Raw genomic sequence first — 14,768 nt, 5'->3', positions numbered from 1 at the left:
TCATTTACTTAGACGACTTGTTACTCTTCGGTGACACGTATTCTAACTGCTTACATAACTTTAATGTAACGAAAGACTTGTTAGAATCATTAGGATTTACAATAAATGTTGCTAAATCAATAGGTACACCAAGTCGAACGGCAAATTTTCTTGGGTTTAGTTTCAATTCTGCAAATTTGACAATTAATATTCCATGCGAAAAACGAGAGAGGATTAAAGACGAACTTTTATACTTTAAATCCATTCGAAGATGTAAACTTCGTAATTTCGCACATTTGATAGGATTATTAGTTTCTGTTTGTCCGGCAGTACCATACGGCTGGTTGTATATTAAGAGATTGGAAAGAATTAAATTTCTTTATTTAAGTAAAAATGATGATCAATACATTAGCATTCCGGGTAGCTTAGATGATGATCTAGATTGGTGGATATATAATATAGAAACATGTAGTAATCCGATCAAGACAGGAAATTATCAATTAGAGATATTTTCTGATGCGTCGCTAACAGGCTGGGGAGCAAGTTGCTCAGATATGACAGCCAGTGGTCAGTGGTCCAGTCATGAGCTTGGGCAACACATTAATTGTCTAGAGTTAACTGCCGCGTTTTTTGGTTTAAAAATATTTGCTAAAGATTACAAAAATTGTGAGATTTTGCTAAGGATAGACAATACCACTGCGATTTCATATATCAATCACATGGGTGGTGTTCGATTCCCACATCTGAGTGAATTAAGCCGACAGATATGGCAATGGTGCGAGGAACGCGACATACATATATTTGCTTCGTATGTTCGTTCAGAAAACAACGATATAGCAGATGCAGAATCACGCCGGAAACATGCAGACATTGAGTGGGAGCTAGCCGACAGTGCCTTTCGGAAAATTTGTAATTTTTTAAACAAAAGTCCAGAGATTGACCTCTTTGCGAGTCGAATAAACAAAAAATGTACTAGATTTGTTTCGTGGTATCGTGATCCTGACGCGTACAATATCGACGCGTTTACCATATCTTGGTCGTCGTATTTCTTTTACGCTTTTCCACCATTTTGTCTAATACTTAGGATATTGCAAATGATAATAACAGATAAAGCGGAGGGCATTGTTGTTGTGCCACTATGGCCTACACAACCCTGGTTTCCTCTTTTTGAGAGATTATTGATTTCTGAACGAATAGAACTCCCACCTAAACCAAATTTATTGTCCTCCCCTTACAGTGTCGAACACAAGCTGCACAGGAGCCTTACCCTGGTTGCCGGAGTGTTGTCCGGGCGGCATTCATGAGGCAAGGCACTCCTGCAGAAGCGGCAGACATCATGCTAGCGTCACTTACAGAAACCACACTTAAGCAATATAATTGTTATTTAAAGAAATGGTATATATTTTGTAAGGAAAAATGTTATGATATTTTTGATGTCGGCGTAGCAGAAGTATTAGATTATTTCACATTACTTTTTAATCAAGGTTGTCAATTTGGATCAATTAATACTGCGAAAGCAGTTTTGTCATTAATATTGAATAATAATGTTATAAATAATCCAACCGTGAAACGTTTTATGACGGGAGTATACAAACTGCGGTCTCCAAATCCACGATATGATTTTACTTGGGACCCTTAATCAATCGTTCTTAATCATTTAAGTTGTTGGTATCCAAATGAAAGCCTTTCTTACGAGCATCTTTCTAGGAAGTTAATAACTATTTTGGCATTAGTTACGGCACACCGTGTGCAAACCTTATCGTTAATCAAGCTAAGTAATATTCATAAATGTAATAAAAAATATATTATTAACATTACAGATAAGATTAAGACATCCGCAGTTAATCGCATGCAGCCAAAACTGATTCTGCCTTATTTAGATGAAAATCAGTCAATTTGTCCTGCAAGGACTTTAGAATGTTATTTGGTTGTCTCATCTACCAATCGCCCAAGCGATTGTGATTTTCTTTTACAAGTTTTAAAAAACCATTTAGAAAAGTGTGTTCACAGACCTTGAGTCGATGGATCAAAACCACTTTGCTCGAGAGTGGTATTGATACATCGATCTTCAAATCGCATAGTACGAGACACGCAAGTACGTCAGCAGCCAACCGGCTCGGGGTTAATATAGAACTGATTAAGAAGACCGCCGGTTGGTCAGATAATTCCTTGACGTTCGCTAGGTTCTATAATAGAGATGTTCTAGCGGACTCGTCCGAAGTATTTGCTCGTACAATATTACATGGTAATAATAATTGAAGTGTCTGTTGATTACAGTTAAACTGACGTAAACGTTTGTTTTATTTACATTTTTCAAACATACATGTTTCATTTAATCTGCTATTTCGTGTAACTCTAAACATCTACATGTAAAGTACAGTGTAATCACGAAGGGCGAATCACAGAAGTTTAATAGATAATCAAACGAACTTACCTGTAAGTGATGTTCGATGACTATTAAACGATGTGATTCGCCCGAGTGATTACAACCCTCCCTGACCCGAACTGGTCAAGCTCCAGATTCTACCCAATTGGTCACGAAATAGCACACGTATTTGATGGCCTTTTTTATAAGAAACGTGTATGAAATACCCCCAATTTAGGCGAGATATTTTTTTGTTAAAAATGTTACTCTAAAATTGTGTACGATGGCAGCACATTCGCGTGCTACTACATGTAAAGTACAGTGTAATCACTCGGGCGAATCACATCGTTTAATAGTCATCGAACATCACTTACAGGTAAGTTCGTTTGATTATCTATTATGTCAGTGATTGATTTGACATGAATTCTATGACGTCACTACACGGCCGACAGCGTTTTCGGTGGCCAAAATTTAAAAAATATTTACATTTTTGAATTAAAAATACGTAATCATCGTACAAATTTAATATCCAAAACCATTCAATATTGGTTTCTTATGTCAAATATTACAGAAGACAATCATTTATTGTGCCAAACATACCGTGACAGCAGCTGTCAGGTTCAATGGCTGCTGATGAAGACTTCCCAGTATTTGTCCAGTTTGTGTTCCCAAATCCGACGCACTGAGTTTTGGTAACTGAAACAATGTTGTCATGTCAATAGTCGCAGAAGATTTTACTGACGCAAAAAAGAAGATTTTATCGATACACCACCTGTTTCCGATCGGGGCTAGTACGCCTAAGCCACTAACTGTGAGGTAACCGAGAGGGGGTGGGCGGCACTTTCAGCGGGGAGCGGGAGTGGCCATACTGTACGACAGTACTCTTTATTATACTGTGCCTAAGCATAAACTAAGTCCAAAAACGGACGCAGAAACCACCAATTTTACGTTTTCCCACTATTTGATTTTGCTGCACTTTCAAGATCACATCGTTATTGAAGGTCATAACTATCGTAGGTTCCTGACCCGCAGAGCTAAAATGTGGAATAAACTGTGGCCTGCGGTATTTTCGGTCCGACACGACCTTCATACCTTCAAGAAAAGAGTGTACACCCATCTCAAAGGCCGGCAACGCACCTCCGACACTTTTGGTGTTTCGGGTGTCTATGGGTGGCAATCACTTACCACCATCTGTCTGCTCGTTTGCCTCATATCCCATAAAAAAGGCTACTTAGATCTTGAACCAGTGAGCTACAACCTCGGCCTTGTCGTCACTTTCCATGAGGTGGACTAAGGTCAATCACTGGCCAGTGAATAAATCAAGAGTGAACAGGCATCTTCTGGGCGAGCTCACTCCATCGTAGGCCACGTCTTTGCCTTTGGCTAGTCTGTGGTCAAGAGTAAGCCCATTTATAATAAAAAAAAAAAAAAAAAAAGTTTATAATTAAAAAAAAAAGTCACCTGATCTCCAGTCACCGTGAACTTCAAATGCCTCTCCAGCCTCCCACCCTGAACCACCGGTCTCAGATGCCCTCCAGAGCCAGCTGGGCAGTTCAAGACTACATGAAGGCTATCAGCATGTACTTTTGATATGCTACTTAGTCCTAAACAAAGATTCACCTGATCTCCAAAAACCGTGAGCTTCAAATGTCTCTCGAGTCTCCCACTTTGAACCACCGGTCTCCCCTCATAGTCCATCCTCAGATGACCTCCAGAGCCAGCTGGACAGGTCAAGGTCACGTCATTATTGAAGGTCATGCTCATGTGACCTTCATAAGCTGCTGGGATGGAAGACAAGTCCTGGTCTGGAGTCACGTGGGAGATGTCATGGAGGTGAATGCAGACCTGAAAGTTTTTGGAATTTATGATTATTTCAGTTTTATTACTGAATCTAAATATTTGGTGATGGAGGTAGTGTCAAAAAATTATAACCTAAAATTTTGAAAATAGGTGTTTATGAACGGACAAGAGGAGGCAAAATAGAAATACAAAAGTCTGTCAAGGTGGTCAAAGACATGCACTAACCTTCTCTCCGGGAGTCAGGAACCGCAGGCAGGATTGGCCGGGGCCCACAATTCACCAAGGAAGCACAACCGCTCTCGTACATGTCTTACAACAGTCTGTCAGGTGTCAACAACTAGTTAAAGGGCCGCGCGGGCGGGGCGAGGCGCGAGGGGAGGAGAAACATATCTTTTAAATATATATGGTTAGGTAGGTAGAATTATAGGTAGAATTTGGAACATAGGTGTCCTTTTTGCTTTGTGGAACAGAGCTGGATTCTTTAATTCGGGTTCTATATACTTACCTAATGGCCATTGGCCATCATGGACCATCCTACCTTCCAAGATTCATTTCTGTCATTAGGATCTGGCTGGTAATCAGCTATTTATGAAGCTTCAAGTATATCATCAATTATAAATAAATTAATAGTTTTTCATTTTCATTTTTTGCATTTATTCCATCCAGTTCATTTTTTACATGTTTTACAATGATTGTATTATTAAATATAGTGTTCAGCAATTATATATGGTAGGCGTGTTCAGTGGATACATGTGGAACTCAACATCATAATGTAATAATGGAAAAAATGGATCAGTTACAACTGCTCCCCAGTCGAGATTCGACCCGCTGTACCTTACTGATAAACAGACATCGGATTCCGTGGGGCGAAACTTCTTGACAGCTAGGGACTTCCTATATAAATAAACTCATTTATCGATACTAGTTCTATATACTAGTGACCGCCCCCAACATTGTGTGTGTTTTTTGTAACTATTGTTCTGAAGACCAGTATGAAATTCATACATAGCGTCTAAAATAAATAGCGTCGAAATAAATTGTGACGAGTAAACTTTTAAAAACATTTTCAAAAAAAGAAGAAAATTGAGTTCTTATTTTATTATATAATGTTTTTTTATACTACGGCGGTGGCAACCAAGCGTACGGTCCGGTGCGGTGGAAAGCGGTTACCGTAACCTATGGACGCCTGCAACTCAAACAGTGTCACATGCGCATACTCTTTTAATAAAAAAATATTTTATAATCAAACCTTTGTGTGATCACTAGTATTTAGAACTAGTATCGATAAATGAGTTTATCGATATAGGAAGTCCCTAGCTGTCAAGAAGTTTCGCCCCACGGAATCCGATGTCTGCTGATAAATATCAAAATCTCTAACCTTCCAGTTTCTAGCATTGTCTTCCGAAGGCTGGCGAACAGCTACTAAGAAATCCAAGGTCAGATTGTTACCGACACTTTCCATTTGGGTGTAACCTCCGACCTTTAGATATACCTCACCATCGGATTTGTCTTCTCTGCAACGAAATAATGTCATCATCCTCCTTGCGTTATCCCGGCATTTGCCACGACTCATGGGAGGGTTACCCTCATCTGGCAGAATAATTTTAGTCCGAAACACACTTCGCATAACATGTTTCGCAGAAACACTTTCGGTCGAATGGTAATTTTTGCAGAAAACTTAGTTGGCATTATTACTACCACGCATAAGATACATTTGGCAGAATACTGTTTTACAGAACATTACTTTGGTCGACTTTGGTTTAGCATAATTTTATTGTATGTACCATAATAATCTTATAGCATAATATTACATTAGCAGAATTATTACTCGCTATCAGAAAAGAAAAACTGCCCCAAAGTCACCGTTAGGTACGACGACGAGCGAAGCGAGGAGGAGTGTTAGGTATCTTGCATCCCCAACACATCCAACTCGCTATCAAATAGCAAATTACAACTTTGTGCCGCCTAAATATTATGCACAAATATTATCTGCAAATGTATTGTTCGACTAGAAGACTATTATGCTCATCAACATTATGACAACAGACGATTCGGTATTACAAAAATCTGCGAAATGATTTGTGCCAAAGCATATTCTGCGTAAGGTGTTTCTGCCAAACTTGACTTCTGCCAAGAACTATTATACGAATCAAATATATGCGTAAAAAGTTTCTGCCAGATAATAGTGAACCCTAATAGGAGCCTGGGGTCCGCTTTTGACAACTGATGCCAAGATTTGGCGTAGGCAGTAGTTTTTACGAAAGCGACTGCCATCTAATCTTCCAACCCGAAGGATAACTAGGCCTTTTTGGGATTAGTTCGGTTTCCTCACGATGTTTTCCTTCACCGAAAAGCGACTGGCAAATATCAAATGACATTTCGCACATAAGTTCCGAAAAACTCATTGGTACGAGCCGGGGTTCGAACCCGCGACATCCGGAATAAAAGTCCCACGGTCTTACCGCTGAAAGAAATAATATAAGGCAATATAAGCCATGTTTCAAATTATTCTCGAAAATTCATAAACTAATGTGTTGGACTCACGTAGCGAGACGAAAAATAATAACTTCAATATTTAAAAAAAAAAATGCAACCTATTGGAAGACAGATTCAACTTCAACTGCAAATGGTATGGGCTAAAGAGGGATGCCAAATATTATGTGCGAATTTTTCCATTTCTTCATTAGTTTAGACTTACTTACTTACTTTAGAGTCAATGTTTTAATTTTATTGTATGGCATGTAACATGTTAAGGCAACAAAAGTACAGGGGGGTTACCATGACGTGCTAAAGCCGTTCAGTTTAGGTTGAGAGAGGGAGACGGAGCTATGTAACTGATATAGCTGTGTCCCTTTCTCTCAACCTAAACTGAACGTCTTTAGTACGTCATGGTAACCCCCCAGCTCTGTGACGTTTTAACTTGATAATAGTACATTACGATACAAGTGCGTAAAAAAGGAAGTTCGAAACGAGTGGCGATAAATTAAAACACGACCGAAGGGAGTGTTTTAAATCGACACGAGTTACGAATTTCCTTTTCGCACGTGTACCGTTCGACGTTTTTCAGTACAGATGAGCCTCTGAAGTTTCGACCTAACGTATAATGAACCACTTCTCGCACTAGTGCGTAAAAAAAACGCCATCTGAAAAACGTCGTTCGATACACGTGCGAAAAGGAAATCGTGGTCGTGTCTTCGGTCGTGTTTTAATTTATCGCCACTCGTTTCGAACTTCCTCTTTTTCGCACTTGAATCGAAATGTACTATTTATTATGCTAAAAATTCGTGAGGTTGCATCGACCTACTTGAACTCTACATCATGCTGCATCTTAATCTTTACTCGATCTTCAAAGTCAATTTCCAGCTGTTGCAGCTGCAGGCCCAGCTCCAGCACAGAAGGTCCAGGTCTTAACGGCCGAGGGGGGAGGAGAGCGCCGCAAGAGCCTGAAGGGGGGGTGGTGATGAGGACTAGGGCATTTAGGAGGATTAGGGAGGGCTGAAGGGTTGCTAGAACACTGAAAAAATAAACAAGTCAAAGTTAAGAATATCATTTTGATTATCAAGGCTAGGCGGCAGTAGCGTGTTGAGCCAAGTTCAAAAAAACCGGCCAAGAGCATGTCGGGCCACGCTCAGTGTAGGGTTCCGTAGTTTTCCATATTTTTATCAGCTTTCTAGTGCTAACGGTCACTGAGATTATCCGCGGACGGACAGACGGACAGACAGACATGGCGAAATTATAAAGGAGTTGACTACGGAATCCTAAAAAGAGCAATGGCGACGCAGCAACCGCGTGAAGTATTTTTTGGATAAATTTACATTTTATTAAAAAGTATTTATTAACAATTAATTTTATTATATAAATATGATTTGGATAACAATCATTTTAGAGGCAAGAATAAAAATAACTAGAATTGCTTAAACCTGGAGGGCGATTTTTGAATCTCGCATACGGGATTTTGTCACTAAAATACCGGTTGAAAACGGTGACTTGCTTATTATTTTCAGTGACAATTTTCTGAATTCGAACGCGTGAGACTCAAAAATCGGCCCGGCTGGGTATAAAATTATATATAAAAAAAATACGTAAAATTATTAGATATCATAATATTATTTGGTGTACGATCAAAAATGTATTACCTAGATCTGTAATAAAAATGCCTATTTGAAGTGTCTTTATTGAACTTGCTAATTATAACTAGAATTAAAATATAAACAAAACTCACTCAAAACTGTTGGCTTTAGTTGCAAATAGTTTCTCCATAATCTCTGCCACCGTCGTGGGTCGCTCACAGTCAAAGAATACTCCTGTTTCGTCCACCTTTTCAAAACAACAATCAAATTGTCAAAAGGAAATGTAGAATAGTTATTTTCCCCTCACTAGCTCGGAAACACGTGTTTTGTCCTTTAATACCAGCGGGTAAAAACGCATTTTATCCACTAGTGGGTAAAGTAATTTGACCTTGAATAAAGTCAAAATAACTGCTTTAAAATTGATAAAAGTTGGTGAATCTAGTAATAAAGATGACTTACCACCCGTGGAACTACTGCAAGCAGTGATAAACGCATTTTTTGCGTTGTAGTTTCCTCGCTATAGTGAGGGGAAAAGTTTTGTGTTACACTCGGGTGCAAATGTATTTTACTTCTCGTGTGTTAAAAAACTCGCAAGTTCAGGATTCTATTCTTGAATCACTCGCTTCGCTCGTGGTTCAACTATAGAATCCTTTCACTTGCTCGTTTTTCAATTCCACACTCGGCGTTAAAATACAACTTTGCCCCCTTGTATAACAAATAACTATTGTTATACAAGGGTGCAAAGTTGTATTTTAACGCCGAATGTGGAATTGAAAAAACGAGCAAGTGAAAGGATTCTATAGTAAATAGAATCCTGAACTTGGCGAGTTTTTCAACACACGAGAAGTAAAATACATTTGCACCCGTTTGTAACACAAAACTTTTCCCCTCACTATAGTGAGGAAAGTACTACGCAAAAAACGCGTTTATCACTGCTTCCAGTAGTTCCACAGGTGGTAAAACATCTTCATTACTAGATCAACCCACTTTTATCAATTTTTAAAGCAGAAAATTTGGCTATATACAAGGTCAAACTACTTCATCCATTACTGGATAAAATGCGATTTACCCGCTGGTATTAAAGGACAAAACACGTGTTTCCGAGCTAGTGAGGGGAAAGAATTTAATACTCTTGCGACAGAAGATTTGGCCACCTTAAAGAGTTGAACCATAACGACACCTCGGACACTAGTTGGCGATCAAATATACTAGTGGCTCTGTGAGCTGTAGACCTTCGCGACATGCTTAGAGAACGCAAAGCTGAAAAATATTAATTGATTGTCACAGTCCAATCACGACAGTGACAGTTTCAAGCGACATAATACTCGTACGCTATATAGGTACTTAACACAAACCCATTTATGGCAATTACTTCATTTAACGAAATTAATCAAAAACTGCGGAGCTATCATGCTAGCATTGCTGCCCCCCCTCGTGGATGCTTCGCCTTCCGTCCCACATTTTGTTTTGTGAGCGTATCAATGCTAGTCCGCGAAGTGGACTGTCTATTGCTCTTAAGGGTAACAATTTTTTTTATTATATTACTTTTTACTCTTGAGGGTAACAAAAAAACCCAAACCCGACTTGTTTTAAATACTACGTAGAACTTAATTTTTTGCGGGGCTTCACCCCTGAGCCCCCTGTATTTGCTCTTAAGGGTCACAGGAAAACCCTAACCCAACTTATTTTAAATACTACGTTGATCTTTCTTTTATACGGGGGCTTCGCCCCCGAACCCCTGTTGCTCTTAACGCTCACAGGAAAACCCTAACCTAGCTTATTTTAAATACTACCTTGATCTTTCTTTTATGCGGGGGCTTCGCCCCCGAAACCCCTTGTTTTGCTCTTAAGGGTTACAACAAAACCCTAACCCCCGCTTATTTTCGATCTTAAACTTCGCAAGAAAACCCTTTTTTTTTCTGGAGGGGAAAAATGCTGTTACGCATACCACTCGGGGGATGAACCCGAGTGGTTATGTGGGACTCCTTTACCCAGTTTACCCACTAAACAACCCCCCGTCTTACACCTCGGTGCTATTTTGGAGGACATGGGAAATACAGGTGTACCCTACCATGCCCCCCAACAAACGGCTGTCAAGCCCCAGCTTTATGAAAATCATCCACCAGTAAGGGGGCATCCAAGTAAGTATGCCCTCACCACGAGGACCTTCTTTCTTTCAGGTGACAGTTGTCTCCGTGACTGCCACCCAGAGGACGCAAGAAAACCCTAACCTAACTTATTTTCATTACGTACTACGTGGTATTTCTCTTTGGCGGGGGGCTTCGCCCCCTAGCCCGCCTTGTGGGTGCTCAAGATAGCCCTAACCTTACTTAGTTTGGATACTTAATCGGTATCTATCTGGGGGATCTTATTTTTCCTCTGAAGGGTCGGAACAAAACCCTAACCTGACTTATTTTCAATACGTACTACGTTGGTATTTCTTTTTGACGGAGGGCTTTGCCCCCCGAGCCCCCCTTGTACGGTTCTTCGCCCCTCGCCGTCTATTTTGTTTTTCTTATCAATTTTGGATTTGTAAGCGTGTCGACGCTAGCCCGCGAAGTGGGCTGCCTATTTTCGCTTTTTAGGGTAACAAGAAAACCCTAACCTTACTTAATTTGAATACTTAATCGGTATTTCTATTTTGCGGGGGGCTGTGCCCCCCGAGCCTCCCCTCTTAAGGGTCGCAAGAAAACTTTAACCTTACTAAGTTTGGATACTTAGTTGTTCTTTCTTTTTTGCGGGGGGCTGCGACCCCCGAGCCCCCCCCTTATCTTTGATCTTAAGCGTTGTAAAAGAATCCTAACCTTACTTAGTTTGGATACTTAATCGGTATTTCTATTTTGCGGGGGGCCCCCCGAGCCCCCCGTTATTTTCCCTCTTAAGGGTCGCAAGAAAACTTTATCCTTACTAAGTTTGGATACTTAGGTGTTCTTTATTTTTTGCGGGGGGCTGCGCCCCCCGTGCCCCCCCCTCTTATCTTTGCTCTTAAGCGTTGTAAAAAACCCTAACCTAACTTATTTTCAATACGTACTACGTTGGTGTTTCTTTTTGGCGGGGGGCTTCGCCCCCCGAGCCCCCCTTGGGGATTCTTCACCCCTCTCTACTTAGTTTGGATACTTAATCGGTATTTCTATTTTGCGGGGGGCTGTGCCCCCCGAGCCCCCCCTGTTTTTCCCTCTTAAGGGTCGCAAGAAAACTTTAACCTTACTTAGTTTGGATACTTAGTTGATCTTTCTTTTTTGTGGAGGGCTGCGCCCCTCGAGCCCCCCCCCCCCCTTTTCTTTGCTCTTAAGCGTTGTAAAAAAACCCTAACCTAACTTATTTTCAATACGTACTACGTTGGTATTTCTTTTTGACGGGGGCTTCGCCCCCCGAGCCCCCCCTTGTACGGTTCTTCGCCCCTCGCCGTCTATTTTGTTTATCTTATCAATTTTGGATTTGTAAGCGTGTCGACGCTAGCCCGCGAAGTGGGCTGCCTATTTTCGCTTTTTAGGGTCACAAGAAAACCCTAACCTTACTTAAATTGAATACTTAATCGGTATTTCTATTTTGCGCGGGGCTGTGCCCCCCGAGCCTCCCCTCTTAAGGGTCGCAAGAAAACTTTAACCTTACTAAGTTTGGATACTTAATTGTTCTGTCTTTTTTGCGGGGGGCTGCGCCCCAGAGCCCCCCCCCTTATCTTTGATCTAAAGCGTTGTAAAAAAACCCTAACCTAACTTATTTTCAATACGTACTACGTTGGTATTTCTTTTTGGCGGGGGGCTGTGCCCCCCGAGCCCCCCCTTTTTTTCCATCTTAAGGGTCGCAAAAAAATTTTACCTTACTTAGTTTGGATACTTAGTTGATCTTTCTTTTTTGCGGGGGGCTGCGCCCCTCGAGCCCCTCCCCCTTATCTTTGCTCTTAAGCGTTGTAAAAAAAACTCTAACCTAACTTATTTTCAATACGTACTACGTTGGTATTTCTTTTTGGCAGGGGGCTTCGCCCCCGAGCCCCCCTTGGGGATTCTTCGCCCCTCTCTACTTAGTTTGGATACTTAATCGGTATTTCTATTTTGCGGGGGGCTGTGCCCAACGAGCCCCCCCTGTTTTTCCCTCTTAAGGGTCGCAAGAAAACTTTAACCTTACTTAGTTTGGATACTTAGTTGATATTTCTTTTTTGCGGAGGGCTGCGCCCCTCGAGCCCCCCCCCCTTTTCTTTGCTCTTAAGCGTTGTAAAAAAAACCCTAACCTAACTTATTTTCAATACGTACTACGTTGGTATTTCTTTTTGACGGGGGCTTCGCCCCCGAGCCCCCCTGTACGGTTCTTCGCCCCTCGCCGTCTATTTTGTTTTTCTTATCAATTTTGGATTTGTAAGCGTGTCGACGCTAGCCCTCGAAATGGGCTGCCTATTTTCGCTTTTTAGGGTCACAAGAAAACCCTAACCTTACTTAATTTGAATACTTAATCGGTATTTCTATTTTGCGGGGGGCTGTGCCCCCGAGCCTCCCCTCTTAAGGGTCGCAAGAAAACTTTAACCTTACTAAGTTTGGATACTTAGTTGTTCTTTCTTTTTTGCGGGGGGCTGCGCCCCCCGAGCCCCCCCCCCCTTATCTTTGATCTTAAGCGTTGTAAAAAAACCCTAACCTTACTAAGTTTTGATATTTAGTTGTTCTTTCATGTATGCGGGGGGCTGCGCCCCCCGAGCCCCCCCTTATCTTTGCTCTTAAGCGTTGTAAAAAAACCCTAACCTAACTTAATTTCAATACGTACTACGTTGGTATTACTTTTTGGCGGGGGCTTCGCCCCCGAGCCCCCCCCTTGGGGGTTCTTCGCCCCTCTCTACTTAGTTTGGATACTTAATCGGTATTTTTATTTTGCGGGGGCTGTGCCCCCCGAGCCCCCCCCCTGATTTTCCCTCTTAAGGGTCGCAAGAAAACATTAACCTTACTTAGTTTGGATACTTAGTTGATCTCTCGTTTTTGCCCCCCTTTATCTTTGCTCTTAAGCGTTATAAAAAAACCCTTACCTAACTTATTTTCAATACGTACTACGTTGGTATTTCTTTTTGGCGGGGGCTTCGCCCCCCGAGCCCCCCTTGGGGGTTCTTCGCCCCTCTCTATTTAGTTTGGATACTTAATCGGTATTTTTATTTTGCGGGGGGCCGTGCCCCCCGAGCCCCCCCCTGATTTTCCCTCTTAAGGGTCGCAAGAAAACTTTGACCTTACTTAGTTTGGATACTTAGTTGATCTTTCGTTTTTGCGGGGGGCTGCGCCCCCCGAGCCCCCCCTTATATTTGCTCTTAATCGTTGTGTAAAAACCTTAACCTAACTTATTTTCAATACGTACTACGTTGGTATTACTTTTTGGCGGGGGCTTCGCCCCCGAGCCCCCCTTGGGGGTTCTTCGCCCCTCTCTACTTAGTTTGGATACTCAATCGGTATTTTTATTTTGCGGGGGGCTGTGCCCCCCGAGCCCCCCCCTGATTTTCCCTCTTAAGGGTCGCAAGAAAACATTAACCTTACTTAGTTTGGATACTTAGTTGATCTCTCGTTTTTGCGGGGGGCTGCGCCCCCCGAGCCCCCCCCCCCTTTATCTTTGCTCTTAAGCGTTATAAAAAAAACCCTAACCTTACTAAGTTTGGACACTTAGTTGTTCTTCCTTTTATACGGGGGCTGCGCCCCCCGAGCCCCCCCTCTTATCTTTGCTCTTAAGCGTTATAAAAAAACCCTAACCTAACTTATTTTCAATACGTACTACGTTGGTATTTCTTTTTGGCGGGGGGCTTCGCCCCCCGAGCCCCCCTTGGGGGTTCTTCGCCCCTCGTCGGCCATTTTGTTTTTCTTATCAATTTAGGATTTATAAGCGTGTGGACGCTAGCCCGCGAAGTGGGTTTCCTATTTTCGCTTTAAAGGATAACAAGAAAACCCTAACCCAAATATTTTAAATACTACGATGCATCGCCAACTCACTAATTTAATCTACTTGATAGTTGGCAGCGCATAACACTTAAATTCGCACCGTTTAGTATAAACCACGGTGGTGCAGTGTCATTCATGGTACGTTTTTGCCCTCACGCTAGTCATATTTCTAGGTTCGATTCCCGGCAAATGCAAAACTTTTTGTATTTTTATTTTTATTATTTTTCTTCTTGTTGCCAACAGCTATCATAATTATGTTACGAAGTTTCACTTATGCCGCGCGGAGGGACTCCACGCACAATTTTTTAATGTTTGCGTCCGTTTTGTTTAGAAAGTCAAACACAATTTTGTTGATTTTTCCGAGGTAAGTTTTTATCTTCTGTTTAACGCCATCTGTGAGAATATTGTGGCGTGACGTTGTAGGAGAGGCATCGTAATTATTTCAGCTCATCTTTTCTGTATCAAATTGGTTAGTACTTATTCTTGCCACCTTCGGCGCTACATTTATTTATAAAGAATAAGTTTTTTTGTGTACTTCAAAATTATTAAACACTGGATCATAAAAAAATAATATAAATATTCTCGTTACATAATTAAATTTTACGAGAATCGGTTGAATAGAGGAAAATATACGGACATAAAAATGCAAATTTC

At 41.3% G+C, this 14,768-nt stretch overlaps 1 protein-coding gene across 1 annotated transcript in view; it reads right to left on the bottom strand.

Annotated features, from left to right (window-relative positions):
- Positions 1–14,768, bottom strand: part of LOC125239836 — a 106,585-nt gene that overhangs the window by 15,419 nt on the left and 76,398 nt on the right. Inside the window, exons 23-27 of the mRNA XM_048147551.1 lie at positions 8,367–8,461; positions 7,449–7,658; positions 5,523–5,658; positions 3,965–4,189; positions 2,945–3,040 (exon numbers count right to left, since the gene is read on the bottom strand). Coding sequence (XP_048003508.1) covers positions 2,945–3,040; positions 3,965–4,189; positions 5,523–5,658; positions 7,449–7,658; positions 8,367–8,461 — 762 coding nt within the window. The remainder of the gene's footprint in view (positions 1–2,944; positions 3,041–3,964; positions 4,190–5,522; positions 5,659–7,448; positions 7,659–8,366; positions 8,462–14,768) is intronic.

The sequence above is a fragment of the Leguminivora glycinivorella genome, chromosome 26, assembly GCF_023078275.1.
Source record: "Leguminivora glycinivorella isolate SPB_JAAS2020 chromosome 26, LegGlyc_1.1, whole genome shotgun sequence".
Lineage (NCBI taxonomy): Eukaryota > Metazoa > Arthropoda > Insecta > Lepidoptera > Tortricidae > Leguminivora > Leguminivora glycinivorella.
This window is presented reverse-complemented; position numbering and strand designations above follow the sequence as displayed.